The sequence below is a fragment of the Daucus carota genome, chromosome 7, assembly GCF_001625215.2.
Source record: "Daucus carota subsp. sativus chromosome 7, DH1 v3.0, whole genome shotgun sequence".
NCBI classification, from domain to species: domain Eukaryota; kingdom Viridiplantae; phylum Streptophyta; class Magnoliopsida; order Apiales; family Apiaceae; genus Daucus; species Daucus carota.
In genome coordinates this window covers 33,723,996-33,745,176 of record NC_030387.2, presented here as the reverse complement: position 1 = coordinate 33,745,176, position 21,181 = coordinate 33,723,996, and the positions used below count along the sequence as shown (strand labels likewise).

Here is a 21,181-nt window from a genome sequence, read left to right as displayed (position 1 = left end):
TCTAAACTAGCTGGTTCAAGAGCTTTGAGTGCCCTCGACGAATTTTGAAAATGGTGCCTATCCTTTTTAAGATAGTAAAAGAATAATTTACATACATTCAAATCAATATACAATGTTATCATAAAAAAACATTGTTTTAAGATTAATAAGATAATCAATTCAAATGCATGTAAATATAAAAATACATAAATTTATCATAATATACTATATATGCATATATTTTTTGGTGCTCCTAGGATATTAGTGCCCTAGGTGTTCGCCTTCAGCCGCCTTACAATTATTTCTCTCACACACACGTGTGTGTGTCCTATATCATGCAAGTCCATATTAACATATTATATTGGGTTGATATCCAACATTTCACATTGGGAATATAACAAATTTTATACCCGTTTATAAGGGAAAATAATTTTATTATTATTTCCAAAACAAATCATGATAATTTAAGGTGTTGTATTTGGGGCGTCGTACTTTATTTTTTTTCAAATTTGATATCTGAGGCTAACCTGATTTTCGACAAATACGAGAATCGAGTTGTTACGTATGATATCATAGTTAAAAAAAGTATAAGACACTAGTTTAATTTATTAAAAGGACAGTTATCAAGTGTAACAAATACATCAAATCATTATATTTTGATGTGTGTATAAGACTTATTAACTACCTAAGTTGTTTGTATATAAAAATATTTGTTAATTATTTCATATTTGCAAAATCGGAGTTGGACCTGATTAAGAAAATCAAAATTTAACCCAAATTATTAACTACGCATTATCCTAATTATAATATAAAAAATTACATTTATCTCAGATTTTGTGATGAAAATTGTTACCAAAAAATTGTTGTTTTCTCAATATATGGATACCCCGCTTCCTTCGAAAATAAAAATTATCGTGAAAGATACTAAAAATAAAACGGATTCTTGAACCCCCTTCGCGCTCATGTCACGTCGAGGTACTGCAGAAGAAAAAACTGCAAAATCCGATCCAATTTATCGTAATCGATTAGTTAACATGTTGGTTAACCGTATTCTGAAACACGGAAAAAAATCATTTGCTTATCAAATTATCTATCGAGCCGTGAAAAAGATTCAACAAAAGACAGAAGCAAATCCACTATCTGTTTTACGTCAAGCAATACTACTACGTGAAATATAGCCCCTGTTTGGGGGAGGGTAGTAGGAGGCTGCTTTTCTTCTATTTTTCTTGACCCGTTTGTATAAAAAAAGAAGAAGAACTTTTAAAAAGTTACAAGAAAGAAATTCGAAGCAGAAGATGCTTGTCTTTACAACTTCTACTTCTTTTTCAATCATTTTAACAACTTAGAGGACGTTTGGTAGACCGGAAATTAGTCAGGTATTTAAAATACCTAGGAAATGCTAATATACAGGGATGGCAGAAAAGACCGATCCGAATGGATATCCGACCATTTCGACCCGAATAGATTTTACCGAACCCGATATTTTGGATTTGGATTTGGATTTGGATTTGATTTTTAGACCCGAACGAGTTTGGATTTGGATTTGGATATTAGGTATTCCGTATCGAAACCCGACCCGAAATCCAAATCCGATCCGAACCCGATCCAAACCCGAAACCCGAAAAAAATCCGAAAAATATATATTATATATTATTTATATTTATAATTTTTTAAGAATATATATATTATTTATAATTTTTTAAGCTTATATAATATACATATATTTTTAATTTTAGTTATTATTTAATATTATATATAATACTAAATGAGAAGTTATTCAATAACTCATGACGTGCACATCCAGTAAGTAATTCACGGGTCTTATTCTCACCCTCTCATCCTCTCACAAAAATCAAAATCCCTAATTTCATTTTCATCTTAGCCTCTCCACCGCATAGTTCTAGTCGCCGCCTGTAACTCCGTTGTGCGCCTTCGCTGCTCTGTCTCCGAGCCCACTGTCCGCCTACAAGTCCGTCCGCCTCTGTTGTCCAAGTCGTAGTGCTGATGGCCGTAGTGCGTGGTGATAGATCGACGCGAAGGTGGAGCGAGGAAGGAGGTAGATTACTGGGTCTATGTATTTAGGTGTTGATGGGTTGTTGTTTAGTGGGTAGCTGATTGTTGCAATTTCGCCGGATTGAGTTAAGATAAGATTTGAAGAAATTCGGGTTTGGATAAACCCGAACCCGATCCGAAATCCATCGGATCGGGTTCGGGGTTTGTTTTTTAAATCCAAACGGGTTTGGATCGGGTTCGGGTTTGGTGAAAATTTTCGGGTTCGGGTTTGGATATCACAGATATCCGAACCGATCCAACCCGTTGTCATCCCTACTAATATATGCAGTTGTTTGGTTGACCTAAAATACAGGAAGTTGAAGTCACCAGGAAATTACATTAGTAGTAGAACGTAGGAAGTTATTTACCCACGCCCCCCTCGATTACTCAGACTTCCTTCTTGCATCACGCACCTAATTTAATTTTTTTGTAATATAACATAAAACTACATAATCCACTCTAAAATAATATACTAATACATATAATATTAATAATAATTAATTAAATTTAAAAATTATATTTATTATTTATTTATTTATTCATTATGTGCAACTTAAAATATTATTGTGGGACATACGTAAATTTAATTTTTATTTAATATACCGGGAAAAAACATAAGTTGTTCTAAAATAATATATTGACACATATAATAGTAGAAATAATTAGTAAATTTCAAAAAATTATAGGATTGTTATTATTATTTTTATTTTATGTAACTCAAAATATAATTGTTAAATTGTATTTCTTCATTAACAAAATTATAGAATATGTTCATTTAATCTAATAAAATAATAAAGAGAAAATGACAACATATTAATAATATTATTTTGTCAAAACCTTATAAATATCAAAAGTCAGGAATAAATTGAATACTTAATTTGTTTAATAAATTAATATGTAAATATTTGTATAAAATACATCTTAGGTCAATGTTATAATAAGGAATAATAATATATAATAATATTGATCAAATTATTTTTATAATAAATTAAAGGATAAAAATGTTATTCAAAATTTATTAATAATAAATTTAAATTTTAGTTAAACAAACTAATGAACATAATTAGTATAGAATTCACTTTTATCAACCAAATATGTTTATTAGACTTCCCATGTAATTTTTTCAACCAAACATGTTTATTAAACTTCGTAGTTTTTATGGAAGGGGAGTGTAAATATCTCTGGGAAGTTACCTCTCACATCCAACTAAACGAGCACTTATAATCATTAATTTACTTCTTACTTCTACTTCATTTCTTTATTTTAATTAAGAAATCAATTTTTCTAAATTAACACAAACCGACCCAAAATTGCTACACACGGTCTTTGTAACACGTTCCTCGTGATCCATTAAAATCCTCTCACTACTGAATTATAATGTATAACTCGGAATAATACTGAATAATAATGACATATTATATTAAAACATTACCAATCATTAGTCAATCTCATCAAAATACGATCCTTAACGAATTCAAAATTTTTTTATAAAATATCTTACGAGTCCAGTTTTTATTGGTACTAACATTGTCCTCAACACCTTTAAGATTAGTACTAATTCCTTTTTTGTAATAATGCTCAGGCACACCCACTATTATTGGTACACATGGAGCAAAGTGTTAAACTGACAAAAGATTTATTTATTATTTATAATAGCTATAAATTACAAAAAATTACTTTATTTTTTATTGTATTTGTTTTTTTAAAAAAATCTTAATATATAACTTTAAAAATTAAAAATATTAAACAAAAAATAGTACGAATTCTAATAAAAACAAAATTTTGAATATAAATTCTGACATTAGCCTTAAAAATATAAACTAACACTACATTTAAAAATTTTAGAAAATATATATTCTGATAATAAGATTTAGTATATAAACTAACACTAAATTTACTCTTTTTTAAAAAAATTAGAATTTGATCATCTACTAAAATTATCAAAATAAACATCACGTCTGCTTTATATCACATTATGCCATTCACAAGACATCACAGTGTTAATAAATAGAGAACACATTTTCATTCCTTTGAAGCACTAGACAGAGACACAAGTGAGCACTGGCTTCTGTACTATCTGTCACACTTTCATGTGTTCTCATTCTGATCTCAGCTTCAGCTACTACTTCAAATCCTATTCAAGATAGTTTTTACCAGTGTCTTGGTCTGAATTCCAAGTCCTCTCCGATTCTGTTTTCATCGTGTTTTTACACCCCCAACATCACCTCATTTAGCTTAAATTTTGTTACTTGCAGCATCTAACAGGTCAGTGCCAGTTTCGCGTTTTGAAACTCCAACTCGTGCTGATAAGATTTGCCAACAACTTTCCCACTCCACACAAGGTTCAGGTACAAATATTAATAGCTCTGTACATTTCCTCGCTTTCACATTCTTTGCATATTAGTGTGATGTTAGGTTCTGCGATTAGACGCTGATGTCTAATCCAACTCGAATACTTCCTTTGATTTTGTAGCTATCAAGAGACCTGCAATATCTAACCAGATTTCACTATCTTCTGAACATGATACACATTTAATCTTGAGATAGTAATCTCAACCAGAATATGAATAATCATAATTTGGTCATAATTGTAATGGGATTCCAGAAAAGTTATGATTTTCATTCTTTCACTTTTCATACTTTCATATCATCGTATTAGTAATACGATCTATGGTCATAATTTGGTCATAATTGTAATAGGATTCCAGAAAAGTTATGATTTTCATTCTTTCACTTTTCATACTTTCATATCATCGTATTATGATTTTAAGCCTAATAATCATAATTTGGTCATAATTGTAATGTGATGAATTTCATTTTGTCTCTCAACTCCAAGGTGTTACTCTTAAAGATCTTCCAAAAGAGAATCCGCCTGGATGGAAGGTAACACCAACTGAAAAATGAGCATTCCACAAGTTACTCCGAGTTCCAGGAATGCGAAAAGCATGCCTGTTTTGGGTCTGGGGACAGCAGCTGATCCATTTCCAGGACCAGAGACTGTCGTAAAACCAGTGCTTGACCATTTATACCTAAGCCAGAGACAGATTCATTGTATCTACTCTTTGTCCCTAAAATTAGATATGAAAATCATTCCATGCATTACTTATTACTGGTCCCTCTATAATTCCAATCCTTTTTGCATCCTTATATAAGTTATAATATATTTGATCAAGTGAGTCATTAAGATATAGAATTAAAATTGTAGATTAGTGTCTTTTTAAAGTTTGCGGATTGTTTTGTCAGTTTATCCATTATTATTTGTGTTTCTTGGTTCCTGGCTAACACACTATTGGCTTTTGTAGAATATTTGTGTGGTAACTTTAATAGCCATGAACTTGGGATTAATATGATTGGTAAAAAGTTCTGAAATGGATATCAAGTGCTGAAATTTGTCGTGGCTATATTTGAGCAAAAGAAAGCAATACTGGTGGGTTCTGAGGCAGTTACAATGCATGTTGGTACACGATTTTGGTACTCTACATATGCAAAGAGGTTGGGAGCAGGCTGCGGAAACATTATGCTGCAAATTTCATTTAAATAAATGTAAAGAGTTGTTTATCTTATATACAGTGCTTATGTTTTTTTAATTATCAAATTAATATTAGTGAAATTTAGTTATTTTATGATTTTCAAAAGAAATTATCGGTTTGCATAAGTTACATGATTTCTGTTTAGTTATATATGCAGTTGTTTTATTTTTATTGCTTCCCACGCATTAAGTTGCTTTTATTGTAACTTGATTGCACTTTTATAATACTAAAACAAATGACTTTTATTACAAAAAAGTTCCAAAAAATTAAAATTTTATTATAGAACACTTCTTTTGTTATTTAATAATGCCACAGCTATTATGCCCACGCGAGCTCCCATTAAAATTAATTTAATTATTATTAAAATACTTACTTCGTTTTTCATGAAAAAATGTAAAGAAAACAGTATGCATATTTATGAATTTTTTAGTATTATCATAATCAGTATTAGAATATCCAATAATCACATGTTTTTATGAGAGAGAGCTTTTTCGATGAATTTCTAAAAAGATACAGATGCCGATCTAATAACACAATTATGGTATGTATGTTCCGTAAAATTGTGGAATCATGTAGTTAGAAAAAAAGGGCAGTGAACATATGATTATTGGATGTGTATATATAATCATCAATTATAAAAATATGAAAACAAACGAACATTTCCCGTGTGCGAAGCACGGGCCAGATATACTAGTTATATTAAAACATTACCAATCATTAGTCAATCTCATCAAAATACGATCCTTAACGAATTCAAAATTTTTTTATAAAATATCTTACGAGTCCAGTTTAGCCGATCTACTATATATCGTGAAAGATGCTCTAATACAATTTATTATATTTAGCGCAATCATAGAGAACTTTTGTATTATTATATATATTATAAATATTTTATATAAATTTCCTTAAACTTGTTAAAGATACGCAATCATTTTTTATATATATTATAATAAACTAAAAAATTGAAATTATATTTTTAACTAAAAGATATTACTATCGGTTATAAGAAAAAGAGAAATCTTGTTCTGAATGAAAATTTTATTTCAAACTAATTTGTATCGGAACTTCTCCATGCACACGAAGATGCAATTTTATATAATTCATTCTACAAATAAAAAATTAATGTGAAAATAAAAAATCTCCGAAACGCGACAATCAATAACAAACATAAAGTATAATAATAATAACCTCGGAGAAAAAGCTATTTATAAATACTCCATAAAAGAACATATATTATGTAAAGAATGTCCCACAAATAATTTTTTAACCGCTATTTATCGTTAATTGTTTCGCACCACAATAATTTACGCTATCATCAATATACTTATATAAAGGAGAAGCGAGGGGCGTGTAGGTGGCGCCTCTCAGATAGCTCCGTTCTATTTTTCTAATTTTCCGGAATTTTTGGATGAAAGATATCAAAAAAAAAATGTTTCAGATTCATTGATATGGTATATATCTTGGCATAAATTAATCTGATTCTGTTTCAGATTATTTATGGAATATAATAAATTGAAAGTATTAATCTGATTTTATTTCAGATTATTTATGGAATATAGTATCTTGCAAGTTTTTTAATCTGATTCTATTTCAGATTATTTAATTATGGAAAAGAGTAGCGCACAAGTTTCTCGGCACCTATAAATACCCTTATAGGTTGTGGGATTTTGGATCATCTAAACACAACATACACTGTCTCTCAATACCACAGTTAAAGGTGTGCATTCGGTTCGGTTAACCGAATACCGAACCGAATAATCAAAATAATTTCGGTTCGGTTAATCGAAATTTATATTTCGGTTCGGTTTTCGGTAACCAAATTTTCATTTTTCGGTTATCCGGTTTTTTAACCGCGGTTTCATAGAATTTCAGTTTCGGTTAACCGAAATAAATTTCGGTTTCGGTTAACCGAATGCACACCCCTAATTACAATGATATATGTTTGTTGGTGATTCTTTTATAATATTTGTTTTGGTCGTCGGACGTATTTGTTGTTGTTTGCAAGCTTAGTGTCTGTTTTATTGATGTCATCAATCACTAGAGTTGTATGCTTTTTATATGCAGGTAGTGGTGTATGTGTCTAAGAAGCAGTGTTTGGAAAAGTTAATGACAATGTTAGTCAAGAACATGATTACTTTTCAAAAAGAAAAACATAATTAAAATTAAGATTCGTCGTGGTTTAAATCGTTAATTACATGTGGAAACTTATTATCATTTTTTTCACATATGAATTATAGTCCAATTTTGCAATTTTAAAAATTAATATTGGTATTATCGAGATGTTTATAATATAAAATTTATTTTATTCTATAAATATTAATTTTGAATCATTAATATAATTTTTATAAGTCGCCGCAAATTGATTTTATTCTAAAAATATTAATTTTCAATCATTAATGTAATTTTTATATGCCGCCGCAACGCGCGGATTCTCAACTAGTGTAATTAAATGTTAAAGCGGGGACAAACTTGGAGAAATCTCCATCATTAATTTTTGTTATTTTGTGTTTAAGCGGGGACAGCAACTTTAGAGAAAAAACTACTTTTAAGTGGGACCGCTATATATTTTATCTCCTTTGAAGATTTTGTTGTACTCGTTGACTAAATATGTGCAATATTAAGTTATACACACAGAGATAATTAGATATGGGTAACGCCGGACGGTATTTTAAAAATCCTCCATTAATCACTTACAAGATCGGTCATCAATTCGATTTTTGTAAAACTGGTTAATCTTTATAAATTGTTCTCAATTAAAGTATATATAATAAATTATTAAAATTGATTACTATATTACTTTAAATATGAGCAATTATAGAATCTACGATATAATAAATATATTTGTTATTAAATAACTAATATAATAATAACTAAATAATATTAAAATACAACCGATTTTCAATCTGATTAATCTCCGATTTCTGATAAATTCTGAATCGGTAGTTCAATCGATTTGGTCCAATTCTCGATTTCTGTAACATTAACACTGATGCTAGGTACTCCAAAAAAAATTTCAAAAATCATACCAAATGATGTGGCAAAAAGGTGGAAAATTATGATTGGGTGATTGATGAATCTATAAGTGGGGTCTCATTATTATGAGAGTGAATGCAGACAATCAGACTTCTTCATTTGAGAAAAATATTTGGAATTTTTTTTTGTGATCCCTAACATTTTCCGCCATATATATGCAATCTATACTACTTCTGTATATCTCTATATTTCTAGTGTATATTACTCCATCCCACGTGGTTGTTTACATTTATTGTTTTGCATGTATTTTGAGACTTCTATATACTATAAAGTATAGTTTCATAACTTATTTCAATTTTTTTTAAATAAATGTTTAAATATCAAACTTTTATTTAGAAAAAAAAATTAAAAATATATTATAAAACTATATTTTAAATGAGTATTGAAAAACATGCCAAAAAGTAACGTAAAATGATGAGAATGGAAAAAGGATAATACTACTGTATGCTCTTAGGGCAACTCCAACCCAACACCAAAACACCATTTTGGTGTCAAATTTGGTGTCAAATTCACTCCAACCCAACACCAAATTGGTGTAAAGTTGACACCAAATGAATTGGTTGACACCAAATTTGGTGTCAAGTATTGATTTGGTGCAACTTTTACACCAAATTTGGAGTTTTCCAAAATACTTACTATACCCTCACATATGTTAATGAAAACAAAATTATTCCATCTATGTCCCATTAAAGTTGTTTTATGTTATATTATTTATTCTTTAATCATAATTGTTTTAAATTTTCTTTCTTTACTATTTTACTCAAGTTTTTTATTTATTTCCAAATATCAATAAATTTATATTCTTATATAGAAGATATGTTTTTTAAATAGATTTGATTAAAAATAAAATACACAATGATTAAAATTACCTCACATATGTATACCCTCACATATGTATTTCATGCACAACTTGATAGTTGAGGATGAACGAGACTTGAATTTGCATGTACATGATTACGTGGAAACATCTTCTGCTGCTGTCGAAATGGAAAGAAATGGAGATGACGAATTTTAAGATTTTCTTAGTAGATATCGACAAATTAAAGATAAGGAAGCTCATTTTGAACTTCGCAACGCCTTGATCGAGCACATATGGGAAGAGCATCGGAATTCATATAATTAAGTTGTCCTCTTAAATTTATTAATGAATTTATAATTATTTTAGGTCCTTGTTTATTGAACATGTTAAAATTTAAGTACAAATTCAATAATGATATAAATAACTTAAAAAGAGAGAATATTCCATTTATTGTGTAAAAGATTCTTTTTGGTGTAGAATATGGTGTTGATGGGTTGGAGTGAAATTTTGATTTGATGTAGTTTTCACACCAAATTAGTGTATTTTTCCCACCAAAACGGTGGGCCCAACAAAGTCACCTATTAGTACTGGACAGTCTCACTCTAAAATTCACACACCACAATGAGGCCGGACAAATGTCCAAAACCTAATCAGACGGGACCAACCTGGATTGGACTAAGTACCGGGCTTTTATAAATTCTTACATGAGACACCAGGCCCGTTATATATTTTAATTAAAATATGTGATATATATTTTAATTCAGGAAAAGAAAATTATTAACAAAATAATTTTAAGTGGGTGGTCAAAGCACATAGAATTGTGTGCAAAAAGTCTTGGTGACTTATAATAAGGACCAGAGGGAGTATTTAGTTTCTGACTTTCTGGACCAGATCGGACCACGACATGCAGAGAAAGATCAGAGTTGGACCGGTTTGCAGCGAGAGTATCTGTTGGAATAAATTTTCGGGAGAGTCAGGATCGAAACGAGATGACGACAGATGATAAACTGTTAACCAGTGTTAGGGGCCGTTTGGTTAGAGGTAACTGACAAAGGGAAAGGGAAACAACCCGTTTCATTCCCTTTGTTGTTGTTTGTTTCATGAAATCTGTCATTCCCTTTTTCTTGTTTTGGTTTTAGAAAATCCTCCTGATCCATTCCCCACCCCCCACCAGGTATTTCTTTTCCCTTTTCTGATTCTTATTTTATTTTCAATTATAATTTATTTCAAAAATCATTAATATTAAAAAATAATATGTAAAATATTTTTGAAGATCAAAAATAAATTTTAATTTAGTTTTTACATATTAAAAATAATTTTAGTATAATTTATAAGTCAAGATATTTATAAAATTAATGAAATTTTTAAATGATAAAATATATCAAATCATAAACGTAAATATATTTGACTCTTTTGATATTATTTTATATTTAAAAATCAAATATAAGAATAATCATATAATTTTCCATTCCGTTTCCAGATCAAAACTAAACAGGTAATACAATTCAGCATCATTCCTTTCCTTTCTCTTCGTTTCCCTTTTTGAATTCCATTCCGTTTCTTTAACTCGAACCAAACGGCCCCTTATATTAATACGATTTTTCTATGGTGTGCCCATGGACACACAATAAGCACTAAATCCTATGCATTTGGTGCATTTTTATTGGTTATATAATCATAAATAAAGATGACCCTGCATTTACACCAAGTCCACCAATTAAAATCCACCAAACTCCTCAAATTTAGTGTATCATGTGTGCTCATGGGCACACACTAGAAAGACCCATATTAATATACATAAGATCTAAATCTCACTCTCACACGTATATATTATATTTTATATTTTAATATTTTTAAGTTTAATTACAATTATATGAACAACTACATATATTATATTTCATAAATAAAAATATTTACAAACATACGAGTTCCCATCTATTTTAATATTGGGCATGTAAAATATATGCGGTTTACTTATTATATTTATCATAATTTATCTAATGAAAAAATTATTATTTCTTTATATCATAGTCAATTATATAAAATTTACAGTAACTTTTATTCTAAATATATAAAAGTATTAAATATCAAAATAAACCTATGCATTGCACTTGTATACAGTAGCTTGTCAAGCTTATCATTTTGCCAAGACGCTCAAAAAGACGCGTCACAGACTCACAATCAACAATGTGATGGACACAGTTGGTGGCAGTCATGTAAATATAATCAAAACCAGTGTCAAATAAATAATTCACCAAACATCAGAAAACCCCGTGTCGATTATAAATGGGATCTGCGGGGATACAATCTATCGCTGTCTCAGCTTTCAAAATCAGCTGCTCACAGCCGTACGATCACTAAATCATCACTGTCCTCACGAAACCAACGGTCGATATTAGACGTGCAAAGTAAGAGATGGCGTACCCGAATATAATATCTCTGTCCATTTACAGCTCAACTACCGATGCACTCAACACACACTATAGCTACTTCTACTTATCTATAAGTGCCTCTACTTATTACTAATGATAAGCTGATCTGCGTATCTTCGTCTATCTGTTCCCCACTTTCTTAAAATCTCCATTTCTGCAAGTACTATAATGTATTTTAAAGTGTATTTTTCATTATCGTAGCACGATAGAATAGAGAGAGAAAGTAGAGAGAGAATACTAAACTCTCTATATATAATAACGTGAGAAACTAACAAACACATACTACTACAACATTAAACTTATCTATACATACAGATATAGATAGATACAAGATAGAGAGAGATAGAGTAGTATTTGTTCCTGAAACTGGTCTTTGTTAATCGATCTCTTGGATTTGTTATTGATTTGGGTAAGTCTCTCTCTCAGCTTTCTTCTCTGTGTTCGAATATTTACTTTTTAACTGTTCTCTCTCTCTCTCTCTCGCTGTGTCTTTGTGTCTTTATATTTATATCACTTCACTTGCTTTTTTGTGCCCATTTACTCTCTCTCTTTTTTTGCATCTTTGATTCCCTTGTTTAAAGTTGCTTTTAGTGCCTGATCCACTGAGATAAAACCCTAATTGTGGCTCGATTATTGATTGCAATTGAAATATGTCGGTGCATGGTCTATTAAGAAATGGGGCGTCTTTATTGCAGATGAGTTTCAAGATGACCTAGGAGCTAAGTCTAAATTACAGGTACAATAAGTCATTTTCATCGTGTATGTTTATTTTGTTTTATTTCAATGATTTTATATTAACTAGTCAAAAGAGTAGTGATATTGACCTTTTTTTTTTTATTTTTTTTAATATTGTTTTGGGGTTGTGCAGATCTGCCTATATGCTAGCTTGATTAATTATTAGTCTTTGGATTTGAGGAGGGCTTGATTGGAGACAATGTCATCTCTCAGTAGAGAGCTTGTGTTCTTGATCTTACAGTTTCTAGATGAGGAAAAGTTCAAAGAAACTGTTCACAAGTACGTAGATTGATTTTTAATTTTCGTGATTTTATATCGGATATTTATGCGGTTATAATTATATATGTCTTGTGTTTTCCTTTTTTTTTTTTTTATTAATTTGAATGTAATATTTTTCCTATTTCGCATATTCGGATTTTGTTCATAGGCTTGAACAGGAATCGAGTTTTTACTTTAACATGAAGTATTTTGAGGAAGAAGTGCATAATGGGAATTGGGATGAGGTTGAGAAGTACCTCTCTGGTTTTACAAAGGTGGACGACAATCGGTATTCCATGAAAATCTTTTTTGAGATACGGAAGCAGAAGTATCTTGAGGCTCTGGACAAGTGTGTAACTTATTTTAGTATGCCTATTTAACAGTCAATAATTTTACATTGGTTTTTCACATTAAGATTTGAACACTGCAATTTCTTGTTAGAAATGATCGGCCCAAAGCTGTAGAAGTCCTGGTTAAGGATCTTAAAGTTTTTGCGTCATTCAATGAAGATCTTTTCAAGGAGATTACTCAGCTTTTAACCTTGGAAAATTTCAGGTATATACATCAATAGTTTTACTGATTATCTGCAACAGAGCTACTGAATTTTTGTTTCACTGTGATTTATCGTGTATTGTTTGAACAGGGAAAATGAGCAGCTGTCCAAGTATGGAGATACGAAGTCTGCAAGAGCGATTATGTTGGTTGAACTTAAGAAGCTTATTGAGGCCAATCCTCTGTTCCGAGACAAATTGCAATTTCCCAACCTTAAAAATTCAAGGTTGCGTACACTCATTAACCAAAGGTAATTTATGTTGAAGAAAACTACCTGGACTTGTACACAATGTTCATATTAGTAAATATGATGCAGTCTACATCTATTCTTTTTGTCAGTCAAGTTTGGCACACACAACTTCAGAAATTGTGGTTATTGTTGATATACTTTCAATGGTTTCTTTAATTGTAGATTTAATTGTTTTTTAGAATTAGAATGGAAGTGATATCTTTGTGCAGCTAATTTTCCTTCTTTCAGTTTCTGGCTTGTAATCCACAATAATAATGTTGTGGTAATCAGATTTAATTATTTGCTATACTGAGTTGCTGCATACATGGTATTTCAATATTTGCAGCCTAAATTGGCAGCATCAACTTTGTAAAAACCCACGGCCGAATCCAGATATCAAAACTCTTTTTGTGGATCATTCCTGTGCGCAACCAAATGGTGCATGTGCCCCATCACCAGCAAATAATCCATTGCTTGGATCATTACCTAAAGTTGGAGGGTTTCCTCCATTGGGGGCACATGGGGTTCGTACATCATATCTTCAACTTATCAAGTCCACTTCAGATATATGTAACTTACCTTATTGTTTGTGAATTTCTTTTGTTTAGCCGTTTCAAACTACAGCAGCACCAGCTCCAACTCCTCTTGCTGGTTGGATGTCCAACACACCTACAGTTAATCACCTTCCAGTTTCCAGCGGAGCTATTGGTTTCGGCGGTCCATCAATGCCAGGTTTTGTTTCAACCTGCTATTCTAGCCTTGTCATGGTTGCTAATCTCAGGCGTCATAACTTGTCTTGACTGCGTTATTGATCATTTACACTTTCACGCCATGCAGCTGCTTTGAAGCATCCAAGAACGCCACCAGCAAACCCTTCTTTAGATTACCCTTCTGGAGATTCGGATCATGTGACCAAGAGAACGAGGCCCATGGGAATATGTGACGAGGTTATAATTTGTGTCTCAATATTAATTTTTTCTTCTATTACATTATTATCTTTCATTACTGAGGTTCTGTTAAGTAATAGTTACCTCTAGTTCTTACTAGTTTCTTTGTGCTATCTCAGGTAAACCTTCCAATTAATGTATTGCCTATGTCATTCCCTGGGCATGGTCCGAGTCAGGCTTTCAATTCACCTGATGACCTGCCCAAAAATGTTGCAAGGACTTTAAATCAGGGCTCATCTCCTATGAGCATGGATTTTCACCCAACGAAACAGACATTACTTTTAGGTATACTTTCTTCTGGAGCAGAACTCCGTAAAATTCATATTGTACAGTGTTTTTTAAACAAGTCTAAGCGGATATCGTCAATACTAAAATTTTCTAATATGGTGTACCAGTTGGTACCAATGTGGGAGATATAGGATTGTGGGAAACTGGTTCCAAGGAGAGACTGGTTCTTAAAAACTTCGTAGTTTGGAATGTTACTGCATGTTCAACGACTCTGCAGGTCTGCCCCTTCCTGAAATTAGTAGAGATGAAACTGATTCCTGTGTATAATGTAGTCTCCTAGTCTGCTGGAGACCTAAATTTGTTGTTCTTTACTTATTCAGGCTGCAATAGTTAAAGATCCCGGTGTATCTGTTAACCGTGTGATTTGGAGCCCCGATGGTTCTTTGTTTGGTAAGTTTTTGTTTGTAGTGATTGTACCTGGCAACGGTTATATAATGTTATAATGCAATCATTTTTGTGTGGATTAATTAATTTGTTTTTTTTTAAAAATAGGAATTGCATATTCAAGACACATTGTACAAATGTATTCTTATCATGGGGATGATGATATAAGGCAGCATTTAGAGGTAGTTTTTCATTTCTTTACTGTCAACCTTTTGTCTTCCATTTCCTTGATTTATCATATTACTTGGTCTGCTAAGCAATTATTGACAAGGAACTTTTTGTTTTAGATTGATGCTCATATTGGTGGAGTAAACGATCTTGCTTTCTCTCATCCTAATAAGCAGCTATGTGTGATTACCTGTGGGGATGATAAAACAATTAAGGTTGGTCGCCGGTAAAGATGTTAAGTTGTTAACCGCCAAATTAAGGAATCATCTATATCGCAGTATTTCTACTCACAAAAGCAGCATCTCCCTCTAACACTACTGGTTTCAGGTTTGGGATGCAAATACTGGTGCAAAACAATACACTTTTGAAGGTCATGAAGCTCCTGTTTATTCAGTCTGCCCCCACTTCAAAGAAAATATCCAGGTATTAATATTTAATTCAAGCAGGCTGCTAGAATTGATATCTAAAGCTTATAATTTGTTTAGTTCCCAAATCTGTTTATCCTTGAATAAAATTTGCTAATGGTGGCCTGTTATTCCACTTGCTTTCAGTTCATATTTTCAACAGCTCTAGATGGAAAGATAAAAGCGTGGTTGTATGACAATTTGGGATCTCGAGTTGATTACGATGCTCCTGGGCGGTGGTGCACGACAATGGCCTACAGTGCTGATGGAACAAGGTATGTTAATTCATATAACTTGATTACTAGTATAATTATTTGTTGATTATGTGTGGACTAACCTCCAAACCACCATATGCTTAATTTGCGATTCTGAAAATATTTGCCTTTTCCTGGGTCATCGTGCAGGCTCTTCTCATGCGGAACCAGCAAAGATGGGGAGTCTCACATTGTTGAATGGAATGAAAGTGAAGGGGCTGTGAAAAGGACATATCTGGGCTTCAGAAAACGTTCTCTAGGTGTTGTTCAGTTTGATACAACTAAAAACCGGTATTTAGCTGCTGGTGATGAATTTTCTATTAAGTTCTGGGATATGGACAATGTTCAAATCTTAACAAGCATCGACGGTGATGGAGGCCTTCCGGTAAATTAAATGCTTATAGACATGACGTTGTTGATGTATTTCTACACATAAGATTATAGTAATAATTGACAAGTCTTGTTTTTTCTTGTCCAATCATTCAAGGCGAGTCCACGTATCCGCTTCAACAAAGACGGATCTCTATTGGCAGTGTCAACAAATGAAAATGGGATCAAGATCTTAGCAAATTCTGATGGTCTTCGGTTGCTACGTACTTTTGAAAATAAATCTTATGATGCTTCAAGAGCTCCCGAATCAGTGAAGGTATCAAAATTTTTGATTTTTTCGAGCCACCTGACATGCAATGGTTATATCTTATATAATTTTATAATTTTATTTCATGCAGCCTATAATATCAGTAGCGGCAGCAGCAGCAGCAGCTGCTGCTAGTAGTTCTGGACCTGCAGATAGGGTTGTCTCTGCTGTCTCTCTTTCTGGAATGGTTAGTGCTAATATGTTTGTTTTAGCATGTGATGATCTTAACTTAGGTCTTGCAGGGCTATATTTTATTAATAATCTATCTTTGCTGATAACAAGTAGACTATATTAGTATATATCACACCTACCAACATGCTTGTGCTTGTTGCTAGAATGGAGATGCCAGAAATATGGGGGACATTAAGCCGAGAATAGCCGATGATTCGAGTGACAAATCAAAGGTTTGGAAATTGACAGAGGTTTCTGAACCTTCTCAGTGTCGCTCTTTGAAGCTTCCCGAAAACATGAGAGTACCTAAGGTATATTTCAGTTATATCTCAAGTATATAAATTATGGACCATCATCTGTATGTATGTTTTTTTTAGTTATTTAAAAATTACAGTTTACTAATACTTAGCTAGTAAACAGTTCGTTCTCCCACCTATTTCAGCATAGCTATCTGTTGATATGGACAAGTTACTAATATTTTGATGCTTCTTTCTCTAGAAGAGAATCTTTTTCATTATGCTTATGTTGTCTACTAGAGTACTTGATGAAATTAACTCCATGTTTCTGCATTGTCAGTCACTTTCGTGCCTTCAGCTCTGCGTGTGCTGAAGTTTGTATGCACTATTGTGAAATTTAGCCGTGCTCAGTAATGTCAGTATCTTGGTTTCTCTTGTTAGTATTCATATGATAGAGCGAAGCATGCTCGTTGCTTCCTGTGCGGTCATTGCAGATATCAAGGTTGATTTACACTAATTCAGGCAATGCCATATTGGCATTAGCATCAAATGCAATTCATCTTCTGTGGAAATGGCAAAGAAATGACAGAAACTCTAGTGGCAAGGTATCAAGAATGTGCATTGAAATTTCTTCTCTTCCATTACAGTTTTCAGAAAATAACTTCCAAGAACATTTTTGTTGATATAGGCTACAGCTAATGTTTCACCTCAATTATGGCAACCATCTAGCGGCATTCAAATGACCAATGAAGTTACCGATGCCAACCCCGAGGATGCTGTGTCATGCTTTGCATTGTCGAAAAATGATTCTTATGTGATGTCAGCATCAGGAGGAAAGATATCTTTATTCAACATGATGACTTTCAAGGTAATATATAAATGAAGAGCAATTGGAGGATGTGGTTTTGTTTCCATGCTGATCAAATATATCTAATCCCACTTCTGGCAGACAATGACAACTTTCATGCCCCCACCACCGGCAGCAACATTTCTAGCATTCCATCCTCAAGACAATAATATCATTGCTATCGGCATGGATGACTCCTCGATTCAAATATATAATGTCCGTGTGGATGAGGTATCTTTTTGTCTACCACAAATAATAGATTATATCGCTATTAATCTGATAATTAAAGCTTCACTTGTAAAGCTTGTTACTAATGGTATATTTCTGCAGGTAAAAAGCAAGCTAAAGGGCCACTCTAAAAGAATAACTGGTCTTGCCTTCTCTCATGTGCTTAGTGTGCTAGTTTCTTCTGGTGCAGATGCTCAGGTGACAAAATCATTTTGTTCTTCTCCCCTCCCCCTTCACTTTATCACTCTTTTTTCTTAATTTATATTTATATCATTTCTTGCTGCTACTCTTCTAACCTTAAAAAAATCGCTTTTTGTATCTTCCAATTTCAGTATTTGCATTTCTTGCATGTTCATACATGTATGTAGTATTGGAGATGATTTTGCTGCAATTCGTTCAACTACCTTGTCATAGTTTAGTTGGGAAAAGTTATCGAAATTCACTTTGTCAGATGCTATACCGTCATATTAAGCTCCTGTAAAAGTATATGAAACTTGAGTGATTATACATTGATTATCCTCTCCCTTTCTTTGGTTTGTTTTTGTTCTGTTTTCATCATTAGCTGTGTGTGTGGAGCTCTGATGGATGGGAAAGGCAGAAGAACAGATACTTACCTATTCCAGCTGGAAGGACTCCAACAGCACAGTCCGACACTCGGGTACAGTTTCATCAAGACCAGATCCACTTTCTGGTTGTACATGAGACTCAGCTTGCTATATATGAGACGACGAAACTTGAATGTTTAAAGCAGGTAGTCTATCAGAACACTGCTGTTTTTTTTGCATTTTACAGCATTACATCTTTCCTTTATTTACTGGATTAACCTTTTTTTTCCAGTGGGTACCACGAGAATCTGCTGCTCCTATATCTCATGCAACGTTTTCATGCGATAGTCAGCTGGTCTATGCCAGTTTCTTGGATGCAAGTGTGTGCATATTTAGTGCTGCACACCTCCATCTCCGATGTCGCATCAGTCCTTTGGCTTATCTGCCACATAGTGTCAGGTACGCTTCTTGTAGTTGTAGCACCCTATTTTTGTCATTTCACGTTTACATCTTGTGTCTGTTGTAACATCATCCTCTATGGAGTTCATGGAATTTTGTACTTGGCCGATACCTCCGTCAAGTGGTAACAACATTGATCGGTCAACACATGCAATTATCTTAAGCATTTTAGAACTTTTTGTTGCAAAATAATGATATTGATAAACTATCTATCACTACACATGCAAATAATGATATTAAATGTTTGCCAAACAATGCAAGTCCACTAATTTTTTATCTCTCTTGTAGCAATTCAAACGTTCACCCAGTAGTGATTGCTGCACATCCACAAGAACCAAATCAATTTGCACTAGGACTATCAGATGGAGGAGTGCATGTATTTGAGCCCCTTGAATCTGAAGGCAAATGGGGTGTGCCCCCACCAGTTGAAAATGGTTCAGCAAGTACTGTTCCGGCAACTTCAGTTGGAGCTTCAGGCTCAGATCAAGCGCAGAGATGATAGGTTGCAGGAGCACAAGTGTTTAGAAACCTTGCTTGGTAGTGGAATTCAACATGTAAGTATATTTCACTCATGCACTAGAGTTACTTTTAAACAATATAGCTAAAGAAGTGAAACAACTTACTATGTCAAATATGTAAATCTACCACAAAGCTTAAGAGTTAAAACGTTAGGTGTCATAGAGATAGGAAATTGTCTATATCAGACTATATACACTGTAAATCTCATATGCAACACTTGTGAACACATTTACTGAAACCTAGAGTAATCTGCCTTCTAGTCGTCCATCCAGTGACAAATATAGATAAAATGATATATAAGATTAGTGATGCCTTCTACCCAATGGCAGAGTTGCTAATTGTACATAAAAGTTTCACTCTTATTATCTACATTTAACCACTGTCATCTCCTCTGCTATGGTACTGGCTTCCTCACAAAGTACTATTTGCTGCAGGTTCAAGTGCGAAAGGTTTATGTATTTTAGTAGGAAATGACTTGCCGGCCAGTATATCTAACTATATCAAGATATTATTTAAAGCCTTGAAGGTAGTTGCTTTATATTAGTAATGCTGGAATCTTCCACCTCTCTTTTCTTGCTGGAAGGGACTTCATCTGGAATATCTTTTCTATTTTATGTATTTGGGGCTTGCTGCTCTGTAAACGAAAAGATTTCTAGTTGGAATTTGGAATATTGCTATTTGAATTGTTTTCAAGTTCAGCTGCTCCGTGATTTGATCAGTATGCGGGTTCTTGTTACCTTTGAATTACAGGTGTAGAAGGGATTCGTCAATTTTTTGATTGAATGGATGAAGTTTGTTACCGCAAACACCAGATTAATATCTGATGTTGTACATCATCAAATTAATTAGTAAATTGATGGAATTTAATCAACACAAAGGGGATTGAATCAAATTGATGGCCATTGATTCATCAATAACTCAAGCGTTGGAAGCGTTGGAATCGAATAACGAATGGTGTATTGCCAAAGTTTGGCGGTTCATTGCTTCGTTTAATCCCCTCTGGTACCAAGCCTTCAATCACTCTTTTGTCTAGCTTACTTACGTTTGCTGTTGGGGGAGGGCTAGAATAGTCACTATTTACAAGTTGATCCTCACATTTGTCTATGGGAAGGCGTCTAATATTATAACTCAACTTCCCACAACTCACTTTTGCGACTTTTAATCTTTTCCTCACTTTTGACGTCTAATATTTTAATTTGATTTCGACTTCCTATAGCTCTCCGATTTTCGACTACGGGAAGGCGTCTAATATGGCATGGCAACTCTGATTCCCTGTAGCTCACTTTAGTACCGAGAAAGTACCGACGTCTTTGGTCATTACTTAATCCAATCCCTGTGAATATGACGATGTCCTTCATTCTTCTATTGGAGTTCTGATTTTTGTCAAGGCCCCGAAAATGCTCTGATATGGCAACTCAACTTTCTATAAGACATAAAACAGAGACCATTTCATGTGCTATTATTTCATTGGCATAACCATAAACCTCAAGTTGGA

General features: G+C 32.8%; 1 protein-coding gene across 3 annotated transcripts; it reads left to right on the top strand.

Annotated features, from left to right (window-relative positions):
- The first annotated feature begins 12,011 nt into the window (after positions 1 to 12,011).
- Positions 12,012 to 20,384, top strand: LOC108195962 (protein TOPLESS). Of its 3 annotated transcripts, none has more exons than XM_017362998.2 (28): positions 12,012 to 12,234; positions 12,521 to 12,561; positions 12,694 to 12,839; positions 12,988 to 13,167; positions 13,260 to 13,373; positions 13,462 to 13,620; positions 13,946 to 14,123; positions 14,208 to 14,331; positions 14,437 to 14,546; positions 14,666 to 14,831; positions 14,942 to 15,051; positions 15,155 to 15,224; positions 15,327 to 15,400; positions 15,506 to 15,601; positions 15,714 to 15,809; positions 15,938 to 16,065; positions 16,195 to 16,429; positions 16,532 to 16,690; positions 16,773 to 16,868; positions 17,017 to 17,163; positions 17,583 to 17,693; positions 17,777 to 17,956; positions 18,038 to 18,166; positions 18,266 to 18,361; positions 18,726 to 18,914; positions 19,001 to 19,167; positions 19,456 to 19,721; positions 20,121 to 20,384. In XM_017362998.2, the coding sequence occupies exons 3-27, from the start codon at positions 12,760 to 12,762 to the stop codon at positions 19,664 to 19,666; spliced, it is 3,405 nt and encodes a 1,134-aa protein (XP_017218487.1). In that variant the 5' UTR covers positions 12,012 to 12,234; positions 12,521 to 12,561; positions 12,694 to 12,759; the 3' UTR covers positions 19,667 to 19,721; positions 20,121 to 20,384. The 3 variants fall into 3 exon arrangements, with proteins under 3 accessions (XP_017218487.1, XP_017218488.1, XP_063937241.1); XM_017362999.2 differs by having other exon boundaries at positions 12,020 to 12,234; positions 12,499 to 12,561; XM_064081171.1 differs by having other exon boundaries at positions 12,028 to 12,234; positions 12,407 to 12,561.
- The last annotated feature ends 797 nt before the right edge of the window (positions 20,385 to 21,181 follow it).